The sequence below is a fragment of the Tachysurus fulvidraco genome, chromosome 14 (genome assembly GCF_022655615.1).
Source record: "Tachysurus fulvidraco isolate hzauxx_2018 chromosome 14, HZAU_PFXX_2.0, whole genome shotgun sequence".
Classification (NCBI taxonomy): Eukaryota; Metazoa; Chordata; class Actinopteri; order Siluriformes; family Bagridae; genus Tachysurus; species Tachysurus fulvidraco.
In genome coordinates, this window is record NC_062531.1 from 4870809 (window position 1) to 4892955 (window position 22147).

The 22147-nt window shown below is 35.7% G+C and overlaps 1 protein-coding gene across 1 annotated transcript; it reads left to right on the forward strand.

The window, feature by feature from the left end:
* Positions 1-474: 474 nt before the first annotated feature.
* On the forward strand, positions 475-20720 carry LOC113645491 (scavenger receptor cysteine-rich type 1 protein M160). The gene is made up of 17 exons (XM_027151109.2): positions 475-823; positions 1473-1580; positions 2572-2760; positions 4085-4288; positions 4671-4982; positions 5894-6193; positions 7726-7992; positions 9257-9550; positions 10239-10532; positions 11385-11702; positions 13151-13414; positions 14911-15192; positions 15969-16103; positions 17505-17582; positions 17693-17755; positions 19603-19752; positions 19838-20720. The coding sequence occupies exons 1-17, from the start codon at positions 490-492 to the stop codon at positions 20005-20007; spliced, it is 3762 nt and encodes a 1253-aa protein (XP_027006910.2). The 5' UTR covers positions 475-489; the 3' UTR covers positions 20008-20720.
* The last annotated feature ends 1427 nt before the right edge of the window (positions 20721-22147 follow it).

Genomic DNA, 22147 nt, shown 5'->3' on the forward strand with positions numbered 1-22147 from the left:
ACAGTATTTATTGCTAATTTTATTCGATTCCTTTCCTTCTGGGCTCTCTAGTTTCCTCCTCCACTCCAAAGACATGCATCTGACTGGAATCTCAAAATTGTCCACAGTTTGTGAATGGGTATGAGTGTGTGTGATTGTGTCAAGTGATGGTTTGGCACTTTGTCCAGGGTGTCTCCTGCCTTTTGCCTCGGGTCTCCTGGGATAGACTCCAAGTTCCCCATGACCCTGTTTAAGATAATCACTACAGAATTAGAAATATGTGTACTTTGTCTTAGTATATACAACTTCCAATTTAATTATAGCAGAGTGACATGAAGTACTGCAGTAAAGTCCTGAGAGAATATATATTATATATTATTATCAACTATTACACATTTTTATCTATTTCTATTCACCTACATTAAATTCTAGGTATATACTGCCATTTAATTCCGCTAGATTAATATTCATTATTAAGTTAAAATGTTTATATGCTTTATTTTTACTCCCATGTCTTCTACAGCGCAAGATCGAATAGCTTTACGGGGTTCAAGCAGCCCGTGTGAGGGCCGTCTGGAGGTTTACCACAATGATCAGTGGGGTTTGGTTGGCCATCATAACTGGGTGGAAGTAAACGGTAAAGTAGTGTGCAAGTCTTTAGACTGTGGTGATCATGTGAAATCTGGGATTTTACCACATACCTACCTGAAAAACCAACCTGAAATCTTTTGGATGGATGAAGTCAATTGTACTGGGAATGAGGAAGGGCTCATGCACTGCCCTTTCAGGGGCTGGAATAACGCTTATTGCCTCAGACAAAACTTTATTTCAGTCATTTGCTCAGGTATGTAAATATTTTCTGTCTTAAAGGATGCTACATTTAGAAAGCATGGTTGCTTATTTTGTTAAAACTTGGTCAAAATGTTAACCTCAGAGACGGCAGCTATAGAATAATTATTGAAAAATCTTCCAAATGAGTTTATAAAAGCGTACTCAAAGTTGTAGTACAAGCAGAATAACAACAATTAACCAGAACTACTACTATATCAGAACCGGAGTTATAGAAAACTGATCAACACCTTCTGACCAATCACAATTGAGACTTTGATATAAAAATATAACAGATATATCAATATATGCCACATTAAATGTTAAATAAAAAAATGTCTAACAATGCATTAGCTAGTTTTGATTACTCAGCTGTTAGTAATGTTAGGCTATAAAATAAAGTCTATTTAGTCAATCAAACTAATTGTCAATGCTAATAGTGTTGAAAGGGAAATCTATTTGTTCGGAAATGCTAACTAAGAGCTAATTAGTTCACAAGGCAATCTCAAAGCCTTTCAGTCAGTATTTCAAAGTGGAAAGACTTAAAACTAGGTATTTGTTGCTGCTTTGCTGTTCTAAATGTCATACTTTACTATAAACGTGCTCTCTGCTTAATATGACATTAAATACGATATAGTAAACTGATTTCTTTTTTATTGGCACAGGGAAAATTTCTCTGAGTCTGGAACAAAATGAAATCACAAACGACTGTGCCGGTCTGGTCCAGTTCACGACACCGACCCGCAGAATCAACGTGTGCAAAGAGAACTGGAGTGAGTTTCATGGTTGCCTAACAGAAACAGTCAGTAGGAATTGTAATGCACACAACAGCAGTGTCCAGGATATACGCACACACACACACACACACACACACACGCACACACACACGCGCACACACACACACACACACACACACACACACACACACACACACACACACACACACACACACACACACACACAGTACCGGGGGGGTTGAGCAGGCCTGATAATGGCTCTGAGGAGCAGAATCTCTAGAATCTCTATGCACGATAGGCTCAAATTCGTGGGAATTTGTGGGTGGGCGTTACAATGCTGATTAGTGCGAGGCTGTGTAGAATACACAGTAGACATTGTCAGTCAATTCAATTTACGGAAAGGAGATGCTCAATTTTAAAAAATGTGTTGAGTTAGAATCAGGTATCTCTCAAACACTCACTCAAGTTCTTCCACCCCAACCTTCATGCTCCATGTCTTCATGAAGCTCAAGGGGCTTTGTGCACAGGGGCTTTGTCGTGCTTGTACAGTGTTTAAGCCATTACATAGATTCTAAAGGGAAAGTGTCAGACTTTCTGGCACACTCACATAAGGGTCTGATTAGCAGGTGTTTACAACTTTTTAGCTATTACAGTGTATGTTATATATAGAAGTAATTTCTAGTTACAGTATATAAGTAACTTTTTCATAGCAAAAGTACTGCATACTATATGTACAGTATTGTCTATATTCTTGTCTTTGGGTGTGAGCACAGTATTGTGTGTGTGTGTGTGTGTGTGTGTGTGTGTGTGTGTGTGTGTGTGTGTGTGTGTGTGTGTGTGTGTTTCAGAGAATTAAATGCAAAACTGTATCTTAATACTTCAAAAACTTTACTGTTGGACCAACTTTAGTACATTAACATGTGCATTATCTAAGTAGCCTGTGATGTCCATTATGTTGTTTAATTGTTACATTGCATGTTCTCGCAGAAATTAAATCCTTCTAACATGAAATATTGATCTCATACAGATGACGACATAGGGAATAGGCTGTGCAGAGAAGTTAATTGTGGGACTTATCAGGAACTGATGCCCAGCATATTTAAATCGATCGAAAGTCCACACAGCGTGACACTAAAATGTACCGGCAATGAAGACTTCACGTGGCAATGTGCGGCCAATTCAGCATGCGAAACAAAAATCAGCATCATCTGCACACGTAAGATTGTGGCTTGATACTATCTAAGTTATACTCAATAATTCCATCTAATACCTCTCTGTGTTTTCGTTCTTGAGAAGCCTGTGTGTTTTTTCAGTGTAGAATCTACACATAAACCCATTATTATGCATCTTAAAACCTAGAGAACCCATAATTTCTAAAAGTGTACATAAATTCTGTGTTTCTTCATCGTGCAAGCTTCAATTGGATCATTTTTTATCATAACACTTAACAAGCAAACTAGCGAATTAACCACATTAAATTTTGTAGCTGTGCTTGTTAAACTAGCTCTATATACTAATTATGGTATGGTTACAAAGTAAATAAATATTTCTAGATCGTTTCTGTAAAATTTATTTGCTTTCTTAAAGTGTTACAAACCCTTAATTTTGGTTAAAACCAGAGTTGTTGCTAGACATAAACATCTACTGTGGCAGATGTCCCCATTACTCGAAATTTACCTGTTTTGTATGTATAAACTATATCATGTCACATCAGACTTACTTAAAGATAACAGACCTACTTAACGGAAAGAGATATTATAGATGATTTCTTTACCCTATTTTTGGTAAAGAATTCATCTATAATATCTGGTTCCTTTAGGTAAGGAATCCCATAGGTGTCAAAGTTAAGGGTAAAACCTAGGCATATAATACAACCAGCCACAACTGGAAGTCTTCTCACTCATATGTAGTCTCTCTGTTTTTCTACCTCTGCTTGGTAAAAATAAATATGATTGGAAATCATTTGTCTCACTATTTTAAAGTTTCTTCAGTTTCAGTCGTAGCCTATTATTACTTCTATTATTACTACTTTCCTAACACACGCCGATGCACTGACTGTAGGGAGCCAGCTACTGCTAACATCTGCTGTTTTTTCCCTGGCTGCATTGCATATACCAGGGGTCGGCATCCCGCGGCTCCGGAGCAGCAAGTGGCTCTTTGAGTGTTTAACGTTGTGACCCCTGGCATATATGATAAAAATTCCGGTAAATTCCGGTAAAATTCCATATTAAATTTCCTGTTTAAAAGTAGTTTTTGGGGCGTTTTGCCAGCATGGAGGCGCTTGAAACAGGAAGCAACGTCATGCGAATTGGCCAATTAATATTACAGACGTCCTGAGGTAAAATTGCATTACTCCACGTCCCCACGTAAAACTAGTCCCCTCCGAATAGTGCTTTAGACTATTTATTTTCTGTATAAATTCTCACAGATTTTGACAGTGATTCTCCAGAATGTTCCAACCTCACACAATGAAAATTGAGGTACATCACATAGACAGTATACTTCTTCATGCCATTCTAATCAAAGTATTTACCTAACAGAACATGATCATATCCGTCTGCACGGTGGTCCTGATGTCTGTGAAGGATTTTTGGAGAAGAAGAGCATCACTGAAGGAAAGTGGGTTAATGTGAATGAAGGAGAGTTTGATTCCAACATAGCTGATAAGATGTGTGCTAAGATGACGTGTGGCCTTAGTGTGAAACCAGGCAATAAAAGCAAGAGCACCTACCTTAAATGCTCAGGTAAGCAAATTACCATGTGACCATTTGAGTATGTTGTTATAGTCAAGCTAACAAGTCATTAAAACTGTTCAGTAATGCTAAGTGAAGGCTAATCCATTAGTAATAGAATGTGCATCACAATTTGTAAATCTAAACCAAATATATTAGATTTCTATCCATTTTCTCTAGCACATAAACAACATCTTGTTCAAAATCATGACATTTACTGCATTAGTAAAAGCCACGTTATCATTAGCCACGTTAGCTATGTTCATTAAGTGCTTGTCTTGTTTTCCAAATACACAATGCTAATTATTACAAAAAATGTTTGTCTATGAGTGATCAATGATTGCAGACTATTCATTTGCAGCTAAGCTTCTCTTGTCCATACCCTGCATTTCAGATCGTGTCAAGATACAGCTAGAAAACAATATGAAAACGCCATCACAGTGTCATGGAGAAATCCGTGTAAATGTGAATGGCTCTCTCAGTGCAGTGTGTAGCAAAGATACTACTTACATGAAGATTGCTGCGCTGGTGTGCCGAGAGTTACAGTGTGGAGTCGACATTTCAACCACTGTGGTGAATGGCTCCTTAAAAAAGGAAGGCAAATTCAGTCTTATTGGCTGTAATGGACAGGAAAAATCTGTGTGGGAATGCTTGCACAAAGATGACAAAGTTGGCAGTTGTCAAACCATCAATATTGTATGTTCAGGTAACTGCAATGCAAGTAACTCAATTGATCAAATTGCTGGAATGCTGTGTAATTCTTTTCAAAGGTTGGAACAGTGTGAAAAGTGATGGTAAATAGTATGGTACTGTAAATGTCCAGTGTTCTTTTAACCTCTGTAGTCAACACAGGTTCAAACAGAGTCCCACCAGCCTTTGTCTCAATTTTGTATGTCAGTATCTCCACTGTCTCTCCTCCAGTCTCTGCCTCTCCAGTCTGTCCTTCGTTCTTCCCTTCAATCCTCCCTAATTATTGCACTTCCTTCTCTAGTATTTTCCTCTGTTTCTTACCAGTTTTTCATTCAGTCTCTTTCCAGTCTCTCTTGCAGCATTTTTCCAGTATCACCTTCAGTCTCAGTCTCCTTTCCAGCTGTTTCCAGTCTCTCCTTCAGGTTTTTTTTCATTATTTCCTTCAGTCACAGTATCTCTTTCCATCATTCCCAGTCTCTCCTTCAACCTTTTTTTCATTAGGTATCTCTTTCCATCATTCCCAGTCTCTCCTTCAACCTTTTTTTCATCATTTCCCTCAGTCCCGGTATCTCTTTCCATCACTCCCAATCTTTCCTTCTGCCTTTTTTCCAGCATCATCTTCTGACAGTCTCTTTCAGTATCTCCCCAGTCTCCCCTTTAGTCTTTTTTGCCAGTCTCTTCTCCAGTTTTTCTTTTAAATTCTTTCAGTCTTATGCAGTTTATTCTGAATCTACTAACAGTTTCTCCCCACTCTCTCCTCTAGTATCTCTCTATCTGTCTCTTTACCAATTTCTACATGATTCCAACAAAACTTTCTCTCTCCAGTCTTTCCTTCAGTCGGACATTTCTATAATTATTGCTTATTCAGCCATGGTGTTGTTAGTATATTTTTCTTGCTTCTAAATTGTGATTCATCTTGAATCGCAGGCTCTCTGGACATGCATCTGGTCAACGGTCCAGACAAGTGTGCAGGCCAACTGGAGGTGAAATTTTCTGGTTCTTGGAGCACCATAAGCTCTACAAACTGGACAAAGCAGAATTCAGACATGGTGTGTCAACATCTTGAATGCGGAGAATCGATGGATATCAATCAATACCACTTTGTCATGAGCAGATTACCTATACTGAAATGGATTCTGAATTGCACTGGCCGTAGCATCTTGAATTGTACCATGGAAAAAAATGAAAATATTCAGGAGAATTCAGCTGTCAACATCCTCTGCAACAGTATGTGATTTAATATATTTGTTTTTGTTTATATTTGGAATGTAATGCATGTTGAATTGCATCTACAGGTAGCTTGATTCTGAGTTTGGGTTATTGTTCCTATGGAGTTTTCTCTGTTCTCCAATAGCCATGTGGATCTTATTTATTTTCCTGTTTCCTCTCAAAGGTAGATCTTCCTTGGTTTTCAATCTAGGGCGTATTCGTTCCCCAAGACCAATGTTCCCACGATAGGCTCTAGATATTCCATCAAATTTACATTTACATTTCCGCCATTTGGCAGACCCCCTTATCCAGAGCGACATACAAATGTGCATCTAAGTCTCTATCGATGAATACACTAACACTAGTCCACTATTTTACAGACTTAGGATTCCATCATTTACATTTACACCATCTGGTAGATGCTCTTATCCAGAGCAGAAACATCAACCTAACTAAACCTAACTAAACCAAACTAACTAAACTTTGTTCAGGGAAAACAAACAGGTAAACAAGTTCTAGTTTAAGTGTTTCAGGAAGAGGTAGGTCGTAGTTTGAAGATAGCCAGTGGATCAGTTGTTCGGGACATCTAGGGGAAGTTCATTTTACCTCCTTGATGCCAGAACAGAAAAGAGTCTTGCTGTATATCTACCTCTTACCCTGAGAGATGGTGGGATCAGTCGAGTTGTGAAAGTAGACCTGAGGGAGTGAGTGGAGTGGGAGGAGTAATAAGAGCTTTGTGGTAAGAGGGTGTTGGTCCTTTTTTGTCTTTGTAGGCAAACATCAGTGATTTGGATTTGATGCATGCAGCTTCTGGAAGCTGATGGAGGGAGCGAAGCAGTGGGGTGGTGTGTTAGAACTTAGTCAGGTGGAAAACAAGTTGTGTAGCTTTATTTTGGATCATTTGCAGAGGACCAATTGCGTTCATTCAGTAGATAGACCTGTCAGCGGTGAGTTGCAGTAGTCCCAGCTTGATATGACAAGAGACTGACAAGTACCTGAGCAGCCTGTGTTGATAAAAATGGCCAAATCCTTCTGATGTTGTAGAGAAGAAACTGACATAAGCGTGTCACATTAGCAACATGCCATGCAAACGACAGATAATTGTACATAGTTACACCAAGTCGAGAACCGTGACCGAGTTGGAAATCAGATCGTTGTGTGACCAGCAGTTTATATTGCAAGACCCAAACAAGAACAAAGCTTTTAGTAAAGATGAATGAAATGAATGTAGTAATTTAACATATATCAAAATATAGCACTAACTTTTTCAATTATTGCAAGCTACATTAAAACTCAAGTTATATAAAAAATTATTATACTATGTAAAAAAAAATACAAATTCAACGTAGTATAATTTTTTTTTATATAACTCAAGTTATATAAAAAAATTATTATACTGTCAAATTTTTATTTTTTTTTATCAAATCATGTTAATAAAAAGAAAAGGTATTTTTGATTAGAAACTTTTCAGATTACATTTTCACAAGTGATAATGTATTTTTGATAATTTGACAAGTGATAATGTAATTTTGATTTGATTTATTCCCCAGAGCATGAGCTCTGGTTTCTGCAGGGCAGCTCAACATGTGAAGGGAAAGTGAAGGGTGAAACCAGTGGATATTTACAAAACATAAACTTTACAGAAGCTGATGAAGTGTGCAAAAGAAACCTTTGTCAAGGTGTGCAGATCCACCAAAACAGTAACCACAGCAACAGCATTATAACACCAACTGTCTACCCTGAAAATACAGCCTCAACCAACGGTTCCATGAATTTAACCACAACAAAACCTCCAGATGTTTATGTGAAATGCTCAGGTAATTACAATTAGTCATGCTAAAATAAATGGATTTTATTTTACCTTCATAATATTATACGATTATGAGTTAATAACAGTTTTTATATTTTATAAGCACTGTTTTTTTTTTTGTTCTTGCTTAATGGGACATTAATAGAATAGAATAGAATAGAATAGAATAGAATAGAATAGAATAGAATAGAATAGAATTTCTTTGCCCTCATGCAGAGTATAACAAATCTTTGGTGTAATAACCTTTTTGGTGCTTGTTATATTAGAGAAATAGGATAAAAATAGGATTTGTCAGTATAACAAAACTTTGGTGAAACAACATTATCGGTGGTTGATAGAATAGATTAGAATAAAATAAAATAGAATAGATTTTGATAGCCATTATGCAGAATATAACTAATCTTTGGTGCTAAACCTCAACCATGCTTGTTAGAATAGAATAGATAGAATAGAATTGAATCTTCCGGCATGCCCAGTATAACAAAATATTGTTAAAACAACCTTATCTGTGCTTGTTAGAATAGAACAGAATAAAATAGAATAGAATTTCTTTGTCATCATACACACGGTGCAGAATTCATATCACACACTATGTATTTTTGATGTAACAGCCTCAACTGTGCTTGTACAAAATTATTATAGATAAATATACAAAAATAGAAACAGAAAAAAATAAAATTAAGTATAAAAGGAATTCAGCGTGCAAAAAAGCACACACACACACACACACACACACACACACACACACACACACACACACACACACACACACACACACAAACACACACACTACATTGTTACATATTTCTATATTGGTTGAAGAAATACATTTATGGTTTTTTTGTATGCTTAGGTGCTATATAGAAACAAACAAACAAACAAATAAATGAATAAATAGAAATCCTGTATTTTTAACTGTTTGCTCGATTTCAGCTCACAGATTCTCGGCACTATTTCCAAGATTTTTTTATTTTATTACTTCATCACATTTTTACATTATTACTTTATAGAACTCAGAATTATTTTATCAAACACTACAAATTACTCGAATTGATTCACTACACAAATTTCAAATTGCTTTAACCTCGATTTATTAAAGTGAACTGAGGACCATTCCATTACCCTATATTTAACCCTACTGTACATTGGTACAGTCCATGAAATGTCTGAATTTCCTAATAATCGCCCAAACCATTGCTTCTATTGAAACTGTACACTCCAAAAAGTCGTCATGCTTTCAGGTGAATTAATACGGACTTCTTCCCTCTCAGGTTCTATGGAGGTACGGTTGCAGAACAAGTGCCAGGGGAAGGTGCTGGTGTGTCCAAGGGACAACTGTGGGGTGTGTGCGGAGACGTGGACATATGAGCAGTCAAAAATGCTCTGTGAAATCCTGGGCTGTGGGCAAGTGATCAATAAGATGTACAACGGGAAAACAGTGGATGGAGTAACCGTGGCCAGTGTACACTGTTCTAAAACAGCAGAAAACTTCAGCCAGTGCAACTTCGTACAACTTAAAGACACTTCAGCGTCATGCCAAAAGCCAGCTTACATTGCCTGCACAGGTAGATATTCCATTCTGTCTGAAAAAAAAAGCTAAATAAATAAGCAAACAAACAAATAAAGAACCAAAGTAAAACTACTACTAATAATAATACATTATTGTATCATTTTATGAACATGTAAATAATAATTTAAATTAAATTTTTATTAGTCACTCACATGCAGAGTACTACATGCTTTTTATGACTGTCCACAGAGGTGGAATAAAACTTGGAGTAAAAGCATTAGAAGCATTATTATAAGAAAAAAATATAAGAATATAAAAGATAAAATAAATAAAATCGAATTAGCTCCAGGCTCGGGGTTCGATTCCCACCTCCGCCTTGTGAGTGTGGAGTTTGAATGTTCTCCCCGTGCCTCGGGGGTTTCCTGCGGGTACTCCGGTTTCCTCCCCTGGTCCAAAGACATGCATGGTAGGTTGATTGGCATCTCTGGAAAATTGTCTGTAGTGTGTGAGTGAATGAGAGTGTGTGTGTGTGTGCCCTGCAATCGGTTGGCACTCCGTCCAAGAAACGATATTTTATCCTGCCTCAATGCCCGATGACGCCTGAGATAGGCACAGGCTCCCCGTGACCCGAGGTAGTTCAGATAAGCGGTAGAAAATGAATGAGGGATTCTTACATGTGTTTATCTTACTAAAAAATAATGTTTTCAATTTCAAAAGTGAGCCTTATTCTGTTTTTCCCACAGGGAGCGTGAATGCTGTGCTGCAGGACCCGAGAGATAAGTGCGCTGGAATCCCGATGATATTTTACTCTGGAGCAAATTTCCCACTGTGTACAAACAGCATGGACAAACAGACACAGGATGAAATGTGTGCAAACCTTGGCTGTGGAAAAGCTCTCAGTTTCAGCAAGTCTATCAGAAGCTTAACAACAAGCAAGGGATTGACACAGATCATTTGTCAAGAAAAAAATATTACTAAATGTAACTTCTCTTCAACTAAAATACAAACATGTGAAATTGGCCATCTTAAATGCACAGGTATTGATTTTACACCTCCAAACGTTGTTTCGTTTTATTTCAGGTAAACATGCTCCATGCTCCATGTGAACATCGTTCATCTAAGTCAATTTAAAACATTTTCATTACATAAAAAAGATCTAGTTCTCTGTAGCATCCTATAGAACTGTGCCAAAGTAATTCAGGATGTAATTGTCATTGTCATCACAATGAGAACAATTCCTAATGATTGCTTGCATACCTGTTTCTTTTAGAGATGATAGTATGCCTTAATTCTTAAAAAAAACCTTTTTCCAAAGACTGTATCCAATAATTTACCATGAGCAAGCAAGTATGATTTGTTTTTATGATCATTGGTAACATCTAGTAATCATATTGTTGTTTCCTTATATTTTACTCATAATAAGTCTATTAAGAGGGTAAATATTTTGACAAATGTGTTATAAGTATCACACTGTATACCGCATATTGATTATAATAACGCATTACAGAGAACAGGATGCACGTCACGGCGTCGTACGGTCTCATGAAATCAAGGGATAAGAGAACAAAGATGAAATCCAGAGTAACAGCAGATTTTGGGTTGATTTCAGGGCATGTGAGAATTTCCAAATGATTTAGAATTCCTGTGATTGGGAATTTTGGTTCGTTTTTGTCAGGAATTTTAAGATTTTTTTTTTTTTTAAACAGAGAATCTTTCAAGTAGACATTTTATTGTATATATTGTAGGTGTATATGTATCTTCTTTCTGGGATTATTTTTATTTTAGTTCTTGAGTGCATTTCAAGATTTCATGACCTACAGTACACCAAATTCTATACAGACACAATCATCCCCGAGAAACGTTTCAGTAGTGTTTATTTTGTTTCTCAGATTGGAGAAGGCTGGTCATCACCAACCACGAAGACGCCTGTAAAGGTGAAGTCTACCTCAAGAGTGAAACGGCTTTATATGCAGTGAGCAATGATAGTTGGAACATTCGGGAAAGAAAAGAGCTGTGTAAATATCTCGAGTGTGGGAAATTCTCTGAAATTGCCATTGGAGTAGATACGGACATGTCTTTAGTAGATAGGAACATATCTTTCTCGAGCAGGAGCTTCAGTTGTCCTGAGAACCCTAACAGCATCTGGGACTGTGAGAATGAAAGTGCATCTGTGAAGAATTCACATCAACTCTACATCAACTGTACAGGCAAGTGTAATGTTTTCCGCAACACTTTCAAGCTTTTTATATAGATAGTAATCCTGCACACGTACAGTATATATCCAGTCATGTGAAAAAATTAGGACACCCCATGAACGACTGTGTTTTATTAGAAGATTCCAGTAATATATCTAAACAAATAAAACCAAAGAAATGTCTTTTTTTTAATTATCTGTGGAAAAATAATAATAAAAAAAAAAAATCTAATTTCTTGTTAGGAAAAAGTAAAGACACCAGCACAATTATTTGTACTTATAATCACATCAGATTATAGTTGTTACAGAGTATTTTGAAGAAAGTCTTGACTTATTTAAACCTCAAATATTTACTTTGGTTTGCTCTTAATTGTTGAGGTGTGAGGTATCACCATAGTGAGATCCAAAGAGCTCTCTGAGGCCTTCAGAAAGAAGATTGTTGATGCATACGAGTCTAGCAAGGGATATTAAAAGATCTCTCAAGTAGAATTTGTAATCAGTCATTCCACTGTATGAAATTCATTTACAAGTGGAGAACATATAAAACAACAGTCAACATGGACAGGTCAGGACAGCCAAGAAAATTCACCCCAAGACCAAACTGCAAGATGTTTAAAGAAGTCTCCAAAAACCCTAAAATATCATCATGGGACTTACAGCAAAGTGCATGAGTCTACAATCAGAAAGAGACTGAACAACTTAATTATAATGGAGGAAGGAGGAAACTTGTGCAAGGAGGAAACATTTGCTGTCTAAAAAAACATGAGGGCAAGACTGAAGTTTGCCAAAGAACCCAGAGACATATTTCAAGACTTCTGGAATAATGTGCTTTGGACAGATGAGTGTAAAGAATTATTTGGACAACAGAACAAAGATGCCCTTTGAACAAAGAAGTTTGACGTAAACAAAATACAGAAAAAAGTCTTATTGAGGTTATTTCAGCCAAAGGGGGAAACCTCTGTTTAAATACTCCTTAGTTTAAATACTCCGTAGTTTAAATACTCATTTTGTTAAGTTGTTTTATTTAACAAGTGAAACGTGTTTTTGTTGTTGTTTTTGTTGTTGTTGTTTATATCACTTTCACCAACAGGTACAAATTAACAAAATCAGAAATTGACATGTTGACATTTAAAGAACATAAATTCTATATTGTTTCTATATTGTTTAAAATGTTATAAAAGTGTAAGAGCTAATGAGGAACTGACACTGAACCATGTTAAGACATTACCCATCAGCCCCGACACGTCACATGTCAATGTCCCGCTATGTTATGTTATTATATTAATTCCCCAATTAGCATATTTCTCTCTCTCTCTCTCTCTCTCTCTCTCTCTCTCTCTCTCTCTCTCTCTCTCTCTCTCTCTCTCTATCTATCTATCTATCTATATATGTTTATATCCATAATGTGTGTGAATGTGTGTATGTGTGTGGGTTTGTGTGTCTGTGTGTTTGTTTTCATAGATGAGCCTAAAATGACACTTAAAGGCAACTGTGCAGGCGAGGTGTGGCTTAACAACGAGCCTGTGTGTTACAACTCGGAGAAGACAAAGCACGTCCTCCACGAGTTTTGTCATAAGCAGGGCTGCGGCGCGTTGTTCAAAACCTGGTCCACCAAGTATGACAAAAATGCACGTTTCCTGAAATGCACATCAGATGAAAGCAAGCTGTGGCAGTGCAACTCAGGAACGTCTCGTTGCGAGGCCATCGTCTCGGTGGCGTGTGAAAGTAAGACCCTAACATCACTGTGTAAAGCATCACTGTGTGCTTTACAATCAAAGGTTTTCAATTCATAAGGAAAAAAAATCCATACTGAAAAACTTGCTTATTATTCAATAGCTGAAACTGATTTCATTGGCTTGTTGGATTATTTTCACTTTAGCTAAATGTTTCCTACGTTTCTCCCAAAGTTGTTTCAGTAGCTGATGATGGTGGTGCAGTGGGATGTAGCCCTTGATGCAGATGTCCTTTAGCCTGCCCCAGGGCTTTCCTACTCATTTTTACACTTTGCTCAATCCGATAAGCTTCCAAGGCCTTGACTGTCATGTTAATGACACTGTCATGTTAATGACACTGTCATGTTAATGACACTGTCATGTTAATACGCCTTCAGTGGAATCACACTCATCATCTCATAACTTGTGTAACTGTATTACAACTCCTGTCCAGTAACTGCACAAATGTCTCTAATGCTAAGGCTAGATTTCTCATTATGAAGTTTTATATCCGTGTAAAAAAAATAGATAGCTACTGAGATCGAGAGAGAGAGAGAGAGAGAGAGAGAGAGAGAGAGAGAGAGAGAGAGAGAGAGAGAGATAGAGAAAAATAGAGAGAGAGACAGAGAGAGAAAAGAGAGAGAGAGAAAGGTAGAAAGTTAGAGAGAGAGAGAGAGAGAGAGACAGAGAGAGAAAGATAAGAAGAGAGAGAGAGAGAGGAGAGAGAAGAGAGAGAAAGAGAGAGGAGAGAGAGAATAGAGAGAAGAAGAATAAAGAGAAAAGAGGAAGAGAGAGAGAGAGAGAGAGAGAAAGAGAGAGAGAAGAGAGAAAAGAGAGAAAAAGAGAGAAAGGGAGAGAGAGAGAAAAGATGAGAGATAAAGAGATAGAGATAGAGAGAGAGAGAGAGAAAAGATATATTTATATATGAGAGATAGATAGATATATAGATAGATAGAGCTATCAGATCTATATCTATAGAGAGAATATATACTAATCTCGCTTTGTATATATAGCTTCTCTTGTTCTTTTATTCTCATCTCTCTCAGCTCTCATTTCTCTCTCTCTCTCTCTCTCTCTCTCTCTCTCTCTCTCTCTCTCTCTCTCTATCTCCCTTGCTCTATCTTTCTATCTATCTATCTCTCTCTCTCTCTCTCTCTCTCTCTCTCTCTCTCTCTCTCTCTCTCTCTCTCTCTCCCTCTCTCTCTCTCTCTGTCTCCCTCTCTTGCTCTTTCTGTCTCTCTCTCAATCTCTCCCTTTCCTTCTCTCTCTCTCTGAAGCCAATAGTAAACTTTGGTTATTATAATCGAATTCTTCTCAATGATGTGCCCATTACACAAATACAGCAAAAACCAAAATATAAAAGAATTTCAATATAATTATAAAGAATCTAAAGATCGTTTTATCTGATCCAGAATGGAGTTTCCTTTCAAATCTGAAGCTACTTTCTTTTTTCTTCTGTTGCTGATTTTATTGTTGGTGACCATTTTACTCCATAACATTTATTTACAGAGGCACTGACATGGAAATTCAGCGAACCTTGTGGAGGATCTCTTCAAGTGAACTACAGCACAGTTTGGAAACCTGTCTGTCTGAAGAACAAGAATGATGCAGATCGGATATGTAGAGATCTGAAATGTGGAAACAGCCTTTTATTTTCTGATGATGAAAATTATGAAAATAAAGAAGTTACAGATATTAGTATTAACTGTGACCATGGCAGTAACAATCTAATGCATTGCTTCAAATCAGAAGAAGAGGTCTGCAAAAAGAAGGTTCAAATTTATTGTGAAGGTAAGTGCAAAGTTTAGTAATATATAAATGTTGTTCCTGATTTCTAAGGAGGCATGTGTTGGTTTTTGGGTCTTCCTACAGGATTTCTTTGGCCATATTTTCTACACTACCGTATTTATTGCTATATTTTGGGGGCTGTTCGGATATGCTTTAGCGAATATGTGTGATTAATATTACACATCTAGTGCTGGCTTACACTTAATGTATTGCTGTCTATTATACCAGAGCACTGTTGCCTTCTCTCATCTGATTGGTCAGGAGGTGTTGATTAATATCCTATAATAGACGTAAAGCAAAAAAGTTGCTGTAAAGCCTAAAAAATAAAAAAATATAAAAATAAATAGTCCAGTAAAATTTTGTGTTTTTTAAAATTTAAAATTTAAAATTTAAAATTTTTAAAATTAAAAAGTTTGTGATTGTCGCTGTAGCTTTCATAACATACAGTACTGTAGGTGATAATAAGAACTTGTTTAGGAAGATGTTCCACAACAGTAGCAGTAAAGAGATCGAAGGTTAGACCTTTATTTCCTTTAAAAAAAACATAAAATTAATCAAAAGCTGTTACTATTGGCTACTTTCTGTGGTATAAGAAGACTGAAATAAAGATTCACATAATATTAACTACTAGGTGTTACAGTAACTGTAACCTTATTGGTATTGTTGATTATTTTCCAATCCCAGCACACCCTGTTGTGTTTTATTTCTTACTGCAGTAGTCATTATTTCAATACAAGTTTTTTACACTATTTTTTTTCTCTATATGGGTGCAATTCCAGATCATCATTATGATCCACCAAATGGACCACAAAGTCCACCAACTGGACTGATCATATGGATTGTGATGGGACTCATGCTGCTAATGGTGGCTTTGATGGTTATGTACTGGAACAGAAAAACTATACGCACCATATGTAAGTACCTCATTTAACAATCTAGACACTGTGATGTAACCAAATAATACTGTATATATGGTCTGTCTATTATGATCAGAGAGAACAAACAATTTGAACATGATGACCATTTTGATCAAATGACCCATTTTAACTAAAAAACAACAACAAAAAACAAGTTTATTTTTGTTTAGCTACATTTACATTAACATGCGTCAAACAGCTCTAACAGAAAGTCCTTACATATTGTATGCGGCTTCACTGAGAGCAGTTGAAAATAAATAGCTAGTATTTATTCATATGGAAAACATATCTGAAATCACCACTAGAGGGAAATATCAGATTTGTGACTTAACAGTGTTTGAAAATCATTCTGAGAGAAATCACACAACAACAACAATAAAAACCCACATAAATATAATGTATGTTTTTTCATTGTATCATTGTGACCAGTTATAAATATATAAAAGTATACGTCATGATAGTCTTTAATATTATTGTAAGAGATTTAAGAATTAGGCTAAGGTGTTCATTTATTATTCATTGTTAATAATAATTCATTATTTATTTATTTATTTATTTATTTATTTATTTATTTATTTATTTATGTGGGTTAAAAATGACATATAACAGATTTAACGTATAAATGACTAACAGTGTCTTTTAATTATGGCTCAATTCATTTTAATCACAGTTAAATCCAAAGAGAATAATGATAAATACAGTAAAGTGTACAGTTAAGTCATACACAGTTACATGGATTACTTTGTTATTTATATCATTAATTTATTTACATTTTATACATATTACATTATGTATAAATGTATACTCCGGTTTCCTCTCCCGGTCCAAAGACATGCATGGTAGGTTGATTGGCATCTCTGGAAAATTGTCTGTAGTGTGTGATTGCGTGAATGAGAGTGTGTGTGCCCTGTGATGGGTTGGCACTCCGTCCAGGGTGTATCCTGCCATGATGCCCGATGACTCCTGAGATTCCTCCACGGGCTCCCTGTGACCCGAGGTAGTTCGGATAAAGCGGTAGAAAACGAGTGAGAGTGAGAGAGAATAATAATAATAATAATATTTGTTTAAAAAAAATCCTTTAATGTCCAGCCTCTGCCTTGTGAGTATGGAGTTTGCATGTTCTCCCCGTGCCTCGGGTTGGCACTCCGTCCAGGGTGTATCCTGCCTTGATGCCCGATGATGCCTGAGATAGGCACAGGCTCCCCGAGACCCGAGAAGTTCGGATAAGCGGTAGAAAATGAATGAATGTATGAATGAATGAATGAATCCTACAATGGGTTGAGAGAGAATTATTCGGGTAAAAATCAGCAAAATATACAGTGTGTATAATCAGAAATCCAACGTATTTTTTTTTCCTTGCTGTTTTAAAACATGTCCAATTCCCCCCCGAAACTCTAGTTGCAAGATGCAAATCTTCACCAGAAGACTATGATGAGGAGATCAGCGAGAATGAAATGCAGAATCTGAATGATAAAGGTGATTTTTTATTCAGTAAAAAATAAACAAAAAACTTGATTTCAGTAAAAATATTTCACTTGATGCTTGTTCTTGTCACTGAAGTTTGATTGTTTTTCTCTAATCATTAGATGTGTTTGAAGTAGATGACTATGATGATATTGCTGCCAATGTGGAGGATAACCAGAGTGATGGTAAGTTAACATTCATATTTATTCATTTTATACAAAGCTATTTATATAGCAGTCAGTAGATCAGAGGGTTTAACTCATTCAGGTCCATCTGAATGGAAGTATTGATAAAATGCACTTATTCGGTGCAATATGGACATAGTTTGTTGTTTAAATCTACAGTAACATGTTAGAATCGATTTTAACTGACATAAAAGTCGTTTGGAAAGTTGTAAGCATTCAAATGACTCAAGGGGTATGAAAAGTTCTGACATTTCTTCTTTTACTTCACTTTTGTAAATTATGTAAATATGAATCTAATCAGGGGGAGCACGGTGGCTTAGTGGTTAGCACGTTCGCCTCACACCTCCAGGGTTGGGGGTTCGATTCCCGCCTCCGCCTTGTGTGTGTGGAGTTTGCATTTTCTCCCCGTGCCTCGGGGGTTTCCTCCGGGTACTCCGGTTTCCTCCCCCGGTCCAAAGACATGCATGGTAGGTTGATTGGCATCTCTGGAAATTTGTCCATAGTGTGTGATTGCGTGAGTGAATGAGAGTGTGTGTGTGCCCTGCGGTGGGTTGGCACTCTGTCCAGGGTGTATCCTGCCTTGATGCCCGATGACGCCTGATATAGGCACAGGCTACCCGTGACCCGAAAAATTCGGATAAGCGGTAGAAAATGAATGAATGAATGAATCTAATTATAGTGTTTATTACAAATTTCTATCATTTCATGAAAGTTTCATGACATAAAATGTAAAAAATAAATAAATAAATAAATAAATAAATAAATAAATAAATAAATAAATAAATAAACAATTATTCTTTACTTTAAGAGGTGTTAAATATCCGGTTATACTGTTATTAAAAACTAGTTAACTTCTGAAGGGTGATGAATTACACCACCATGACCGTTAGCCAAACTTCATTAAGTACGAAAAATTAAGATGCACAGGTCAATTTAACTCATTTTTTTTTTTTTGTGATTGACAACAATCCAAAGTGCTGTACATAACGTCACATCACATTAAATAACATCATAAGTTTAAACCAAACCACAGGAAGAAATCTATCATCCTTTGTCTTAGTAAGATTAGTAAGAAAATTGGGGATAGATAGAAGAAGCTGATAACAATAATTTTATTCTTCTGTAAGTATGATGAAAGAAGTCAAGGATGAAGTCAAGTAAGGATGAAGAAGGTCAATAATGTACTGTGGAGCAAGAGTTGAAAAAACTTTGGATACATAAATAAGAATACACATTCTGTTCTGCCACCTAGTCTTTCTTATTTATTTATTTATTTATTTATTTATTTATTTATTTATTTATTTATTTATTTATTTTACTTTATTTATTTTACTTTATTTATGCATTTATTTATTTTTGTACTTATTTATTTTAATTGAATCATAAAGGTAATTGTATTTCTATTTCATTGCAGCTTTTTAAATTTTATTTATTTATTTTTATTTTTTTATATAATTTTATTTTATTTTTTTTTATTTTATTTCTATTTGCATTCTACTTATTAAGGCACATTTCACTATATGCCCCCCCAAAAAACAAATATATATATTTGAATTTGATATGTTGTTGTTGTTGTTGTTGTTGTTGTTTGTTTGTGTATTTGTTTATTTCCTCGAGACTGAAATATTAGAATATGCACAATATTAGAACAAACAGTAATTTTGATTTCTACTCAGGTGATGAACAAATCTTTTACAATGATGTTGAAGTATAGCAGTGAAGTACAAAAGCATAAGTACTTCCTAATAGTGTTACACCTCTTTATTGTGTACTCTAATATGCACCACACAATGTGTCACCCCTGATATGTCCTTCTGTGTTCTTCTCCATTTTTTATGCAACACTAGGCTCCTCTGAACATGACGAGGAGGATGCGAGCACAAGTCAAGGCTCCTCTGGGACCGAATATGATGATGTTGATGAAGAAAATGTCATAAAAACAGCAGGCAGCAGCACCATTGATCCAGTCCTTCCACCCAGACCTAACAACTTACCTGGTACTGTAAAGTTCCTTATTAAATCTCACTATAAAACATAATGTCTAGACTGAGATACACAGAATTATTCTTCTAACCTTTGTAGACAAAGTGACGTTTGAAACTGAAGTGGATCCAGAGGAGGGCTATGATGATGTGATTCGACCTCAAACAGCGGACAGTGGGCAAAGAGAAAGCGTCGATATCCCTGATCCATCATCAGATCCACCATTAGCGGTGTGTAATGATGAGGCCGAGCCTCAGACAGATGAATAATCAAGGTCATTTTCTGTTTTTGATAAAGTCACATGATACAGTACGTTCTGTTTAATAGCACCGGCACTAGCATGAACAGCCAGCAAAATATATCAATAAAATATGAATGTACCTTAATTGTAAACGCTATTTGTAAAAAATTAGCAAAATTGTAATTACGAGTTTTGAAAGATGATTAGGAAGTTTAAAATCTTACTTTTTCTTTTGTAATTCATTTTCTAAAATGTGTACATATATGATACCTTAAATAGTGTCGTGTTATTACCTGAATAACCCTGATCCATCATTTTATTTTAATCTGACCACATTTTTTAATACATATTGCTGTAAAAAGTTATGGTGATGCCATTATTATTATTATTATTATTATTATTATTATTATTATTATTATTATTATTATTATTATTATTATTATTATTATTATTATTATTATTATTATTATTAACATTAGTTTGTACTCCAACTATTAGACAATATCTGCTCATTATAATGTTGGCTTTCATCAAACTTGTTTTTAAAATGTATTTTTTGAAAGTATATCTTGTCGACTTTGCATGTTTTCCTTAATAAGTGAATGAAATATAGTTTAAGGGCACAGAGATCAAATTGTCTTACATTTTCATGTTCATAGTCCGCCTACATTAGTGTCCACAAACTCTTTCCAACCGGATTTTTCTTCACGTTTTGCATTCCCAAAATCCTAAAAACGGACAGACCCCATAAAAAATATTATATTATATATATTGTATTATATATTATACATTATTATTTAATATGATATAAATACACATATTATATAAATAAAGATGTGTATATTAATTTATATAAATATGCACATATTTTATAAATATTATATAATTATATAATATATAATCTAGTGTATTTTATGGTGTATTATATATATATATATATATATATATATATATATATATATATATATATATATATATATATATATATATATATATATATATACACCATATTATATATTATATTATATGTATTTATATATATATTATAAACCATATTATATAAATGCACATACTATTAATACAATTTATAACTGTCTTATTTTTTTGTTGCCATTTCTGTTTACTGTAGTTTTATAATAAAGCTTATTAGTTTGGGGTCTGTGATAGGGTCTGTGATGAATGGACAGACTGAAGAATGGCTCTGATGTTGTATATTAAACTGTATGGCTCTAAAACTCTTATAGTTTGATAAACAGCATGAGAAGCCATTTTCTCTACTACCTCCTGTATGCCTCACATAAAATGTTCAAATGTTCCTGTATCCTATCTTAGATTACTTACTCTTTATATCCCAGTCAGCAAAATGTCTCCATGTCTTTGCTTTTCAGCATTATTGGCTAGCTCATAGTCGCTCCACTCTGCAGATGTTGACCCCATTGTAAAGCAGTTAACTGACACCTCATGCCTGATAGTGATACACCTGGGGCAACTTTTATCTAGCTTGGTTTACACTCATCACCATGTCAATCAAACTTGACCAATGTGAAGTATCACAAAACCAGTACAGACAAATGCCATGTTGTGCCTTTAAAACACCATATCCCAGGTCCATCTTCCAGTAGTTACAGATGGCTTGGCCTGCTCGCCCTCAGACTTCTGGTAAGTGTATGAGTGTTCCTATCCTATGCTGTAGGAGGACCCTAAATGTTGCTTCCTCACCAGTAAAGAATTTCAGAAAGACACAAACCACAGTTCTGCTTCTGACTGCTAGCTTTTTCAGGGCTTAACAGTCTTAACAGTCCCAGACAGTTTGTATCCTCTTGGATAGAGATGCTAGAGAGAACAAGTATAGAGACTAACCCTTATGAGCATCACTGAGACGCTTCGTGTCTCTAGAGCTGCCAAGTCCACATCTTCCTCTACTCATATGCAACCTTCAACAAAGTTAATTTCAAGATATTCTTGTTCATCCTCATGAGTTTTGGAATTAATCCAAAATCCAGCACAGCATAGCCATGGTCTACTCACTCTCTCTGTGTGGTCATATCCTCGAATAGGTTTTCAGACTCCTGATATATGGCTGACACTCAACCCATTCGCTCCTTTCCTTCCTCGGACACTGACAGATATAGTAGACTCTAGCCAACGTTTCAGCATGGCTGGCCAGC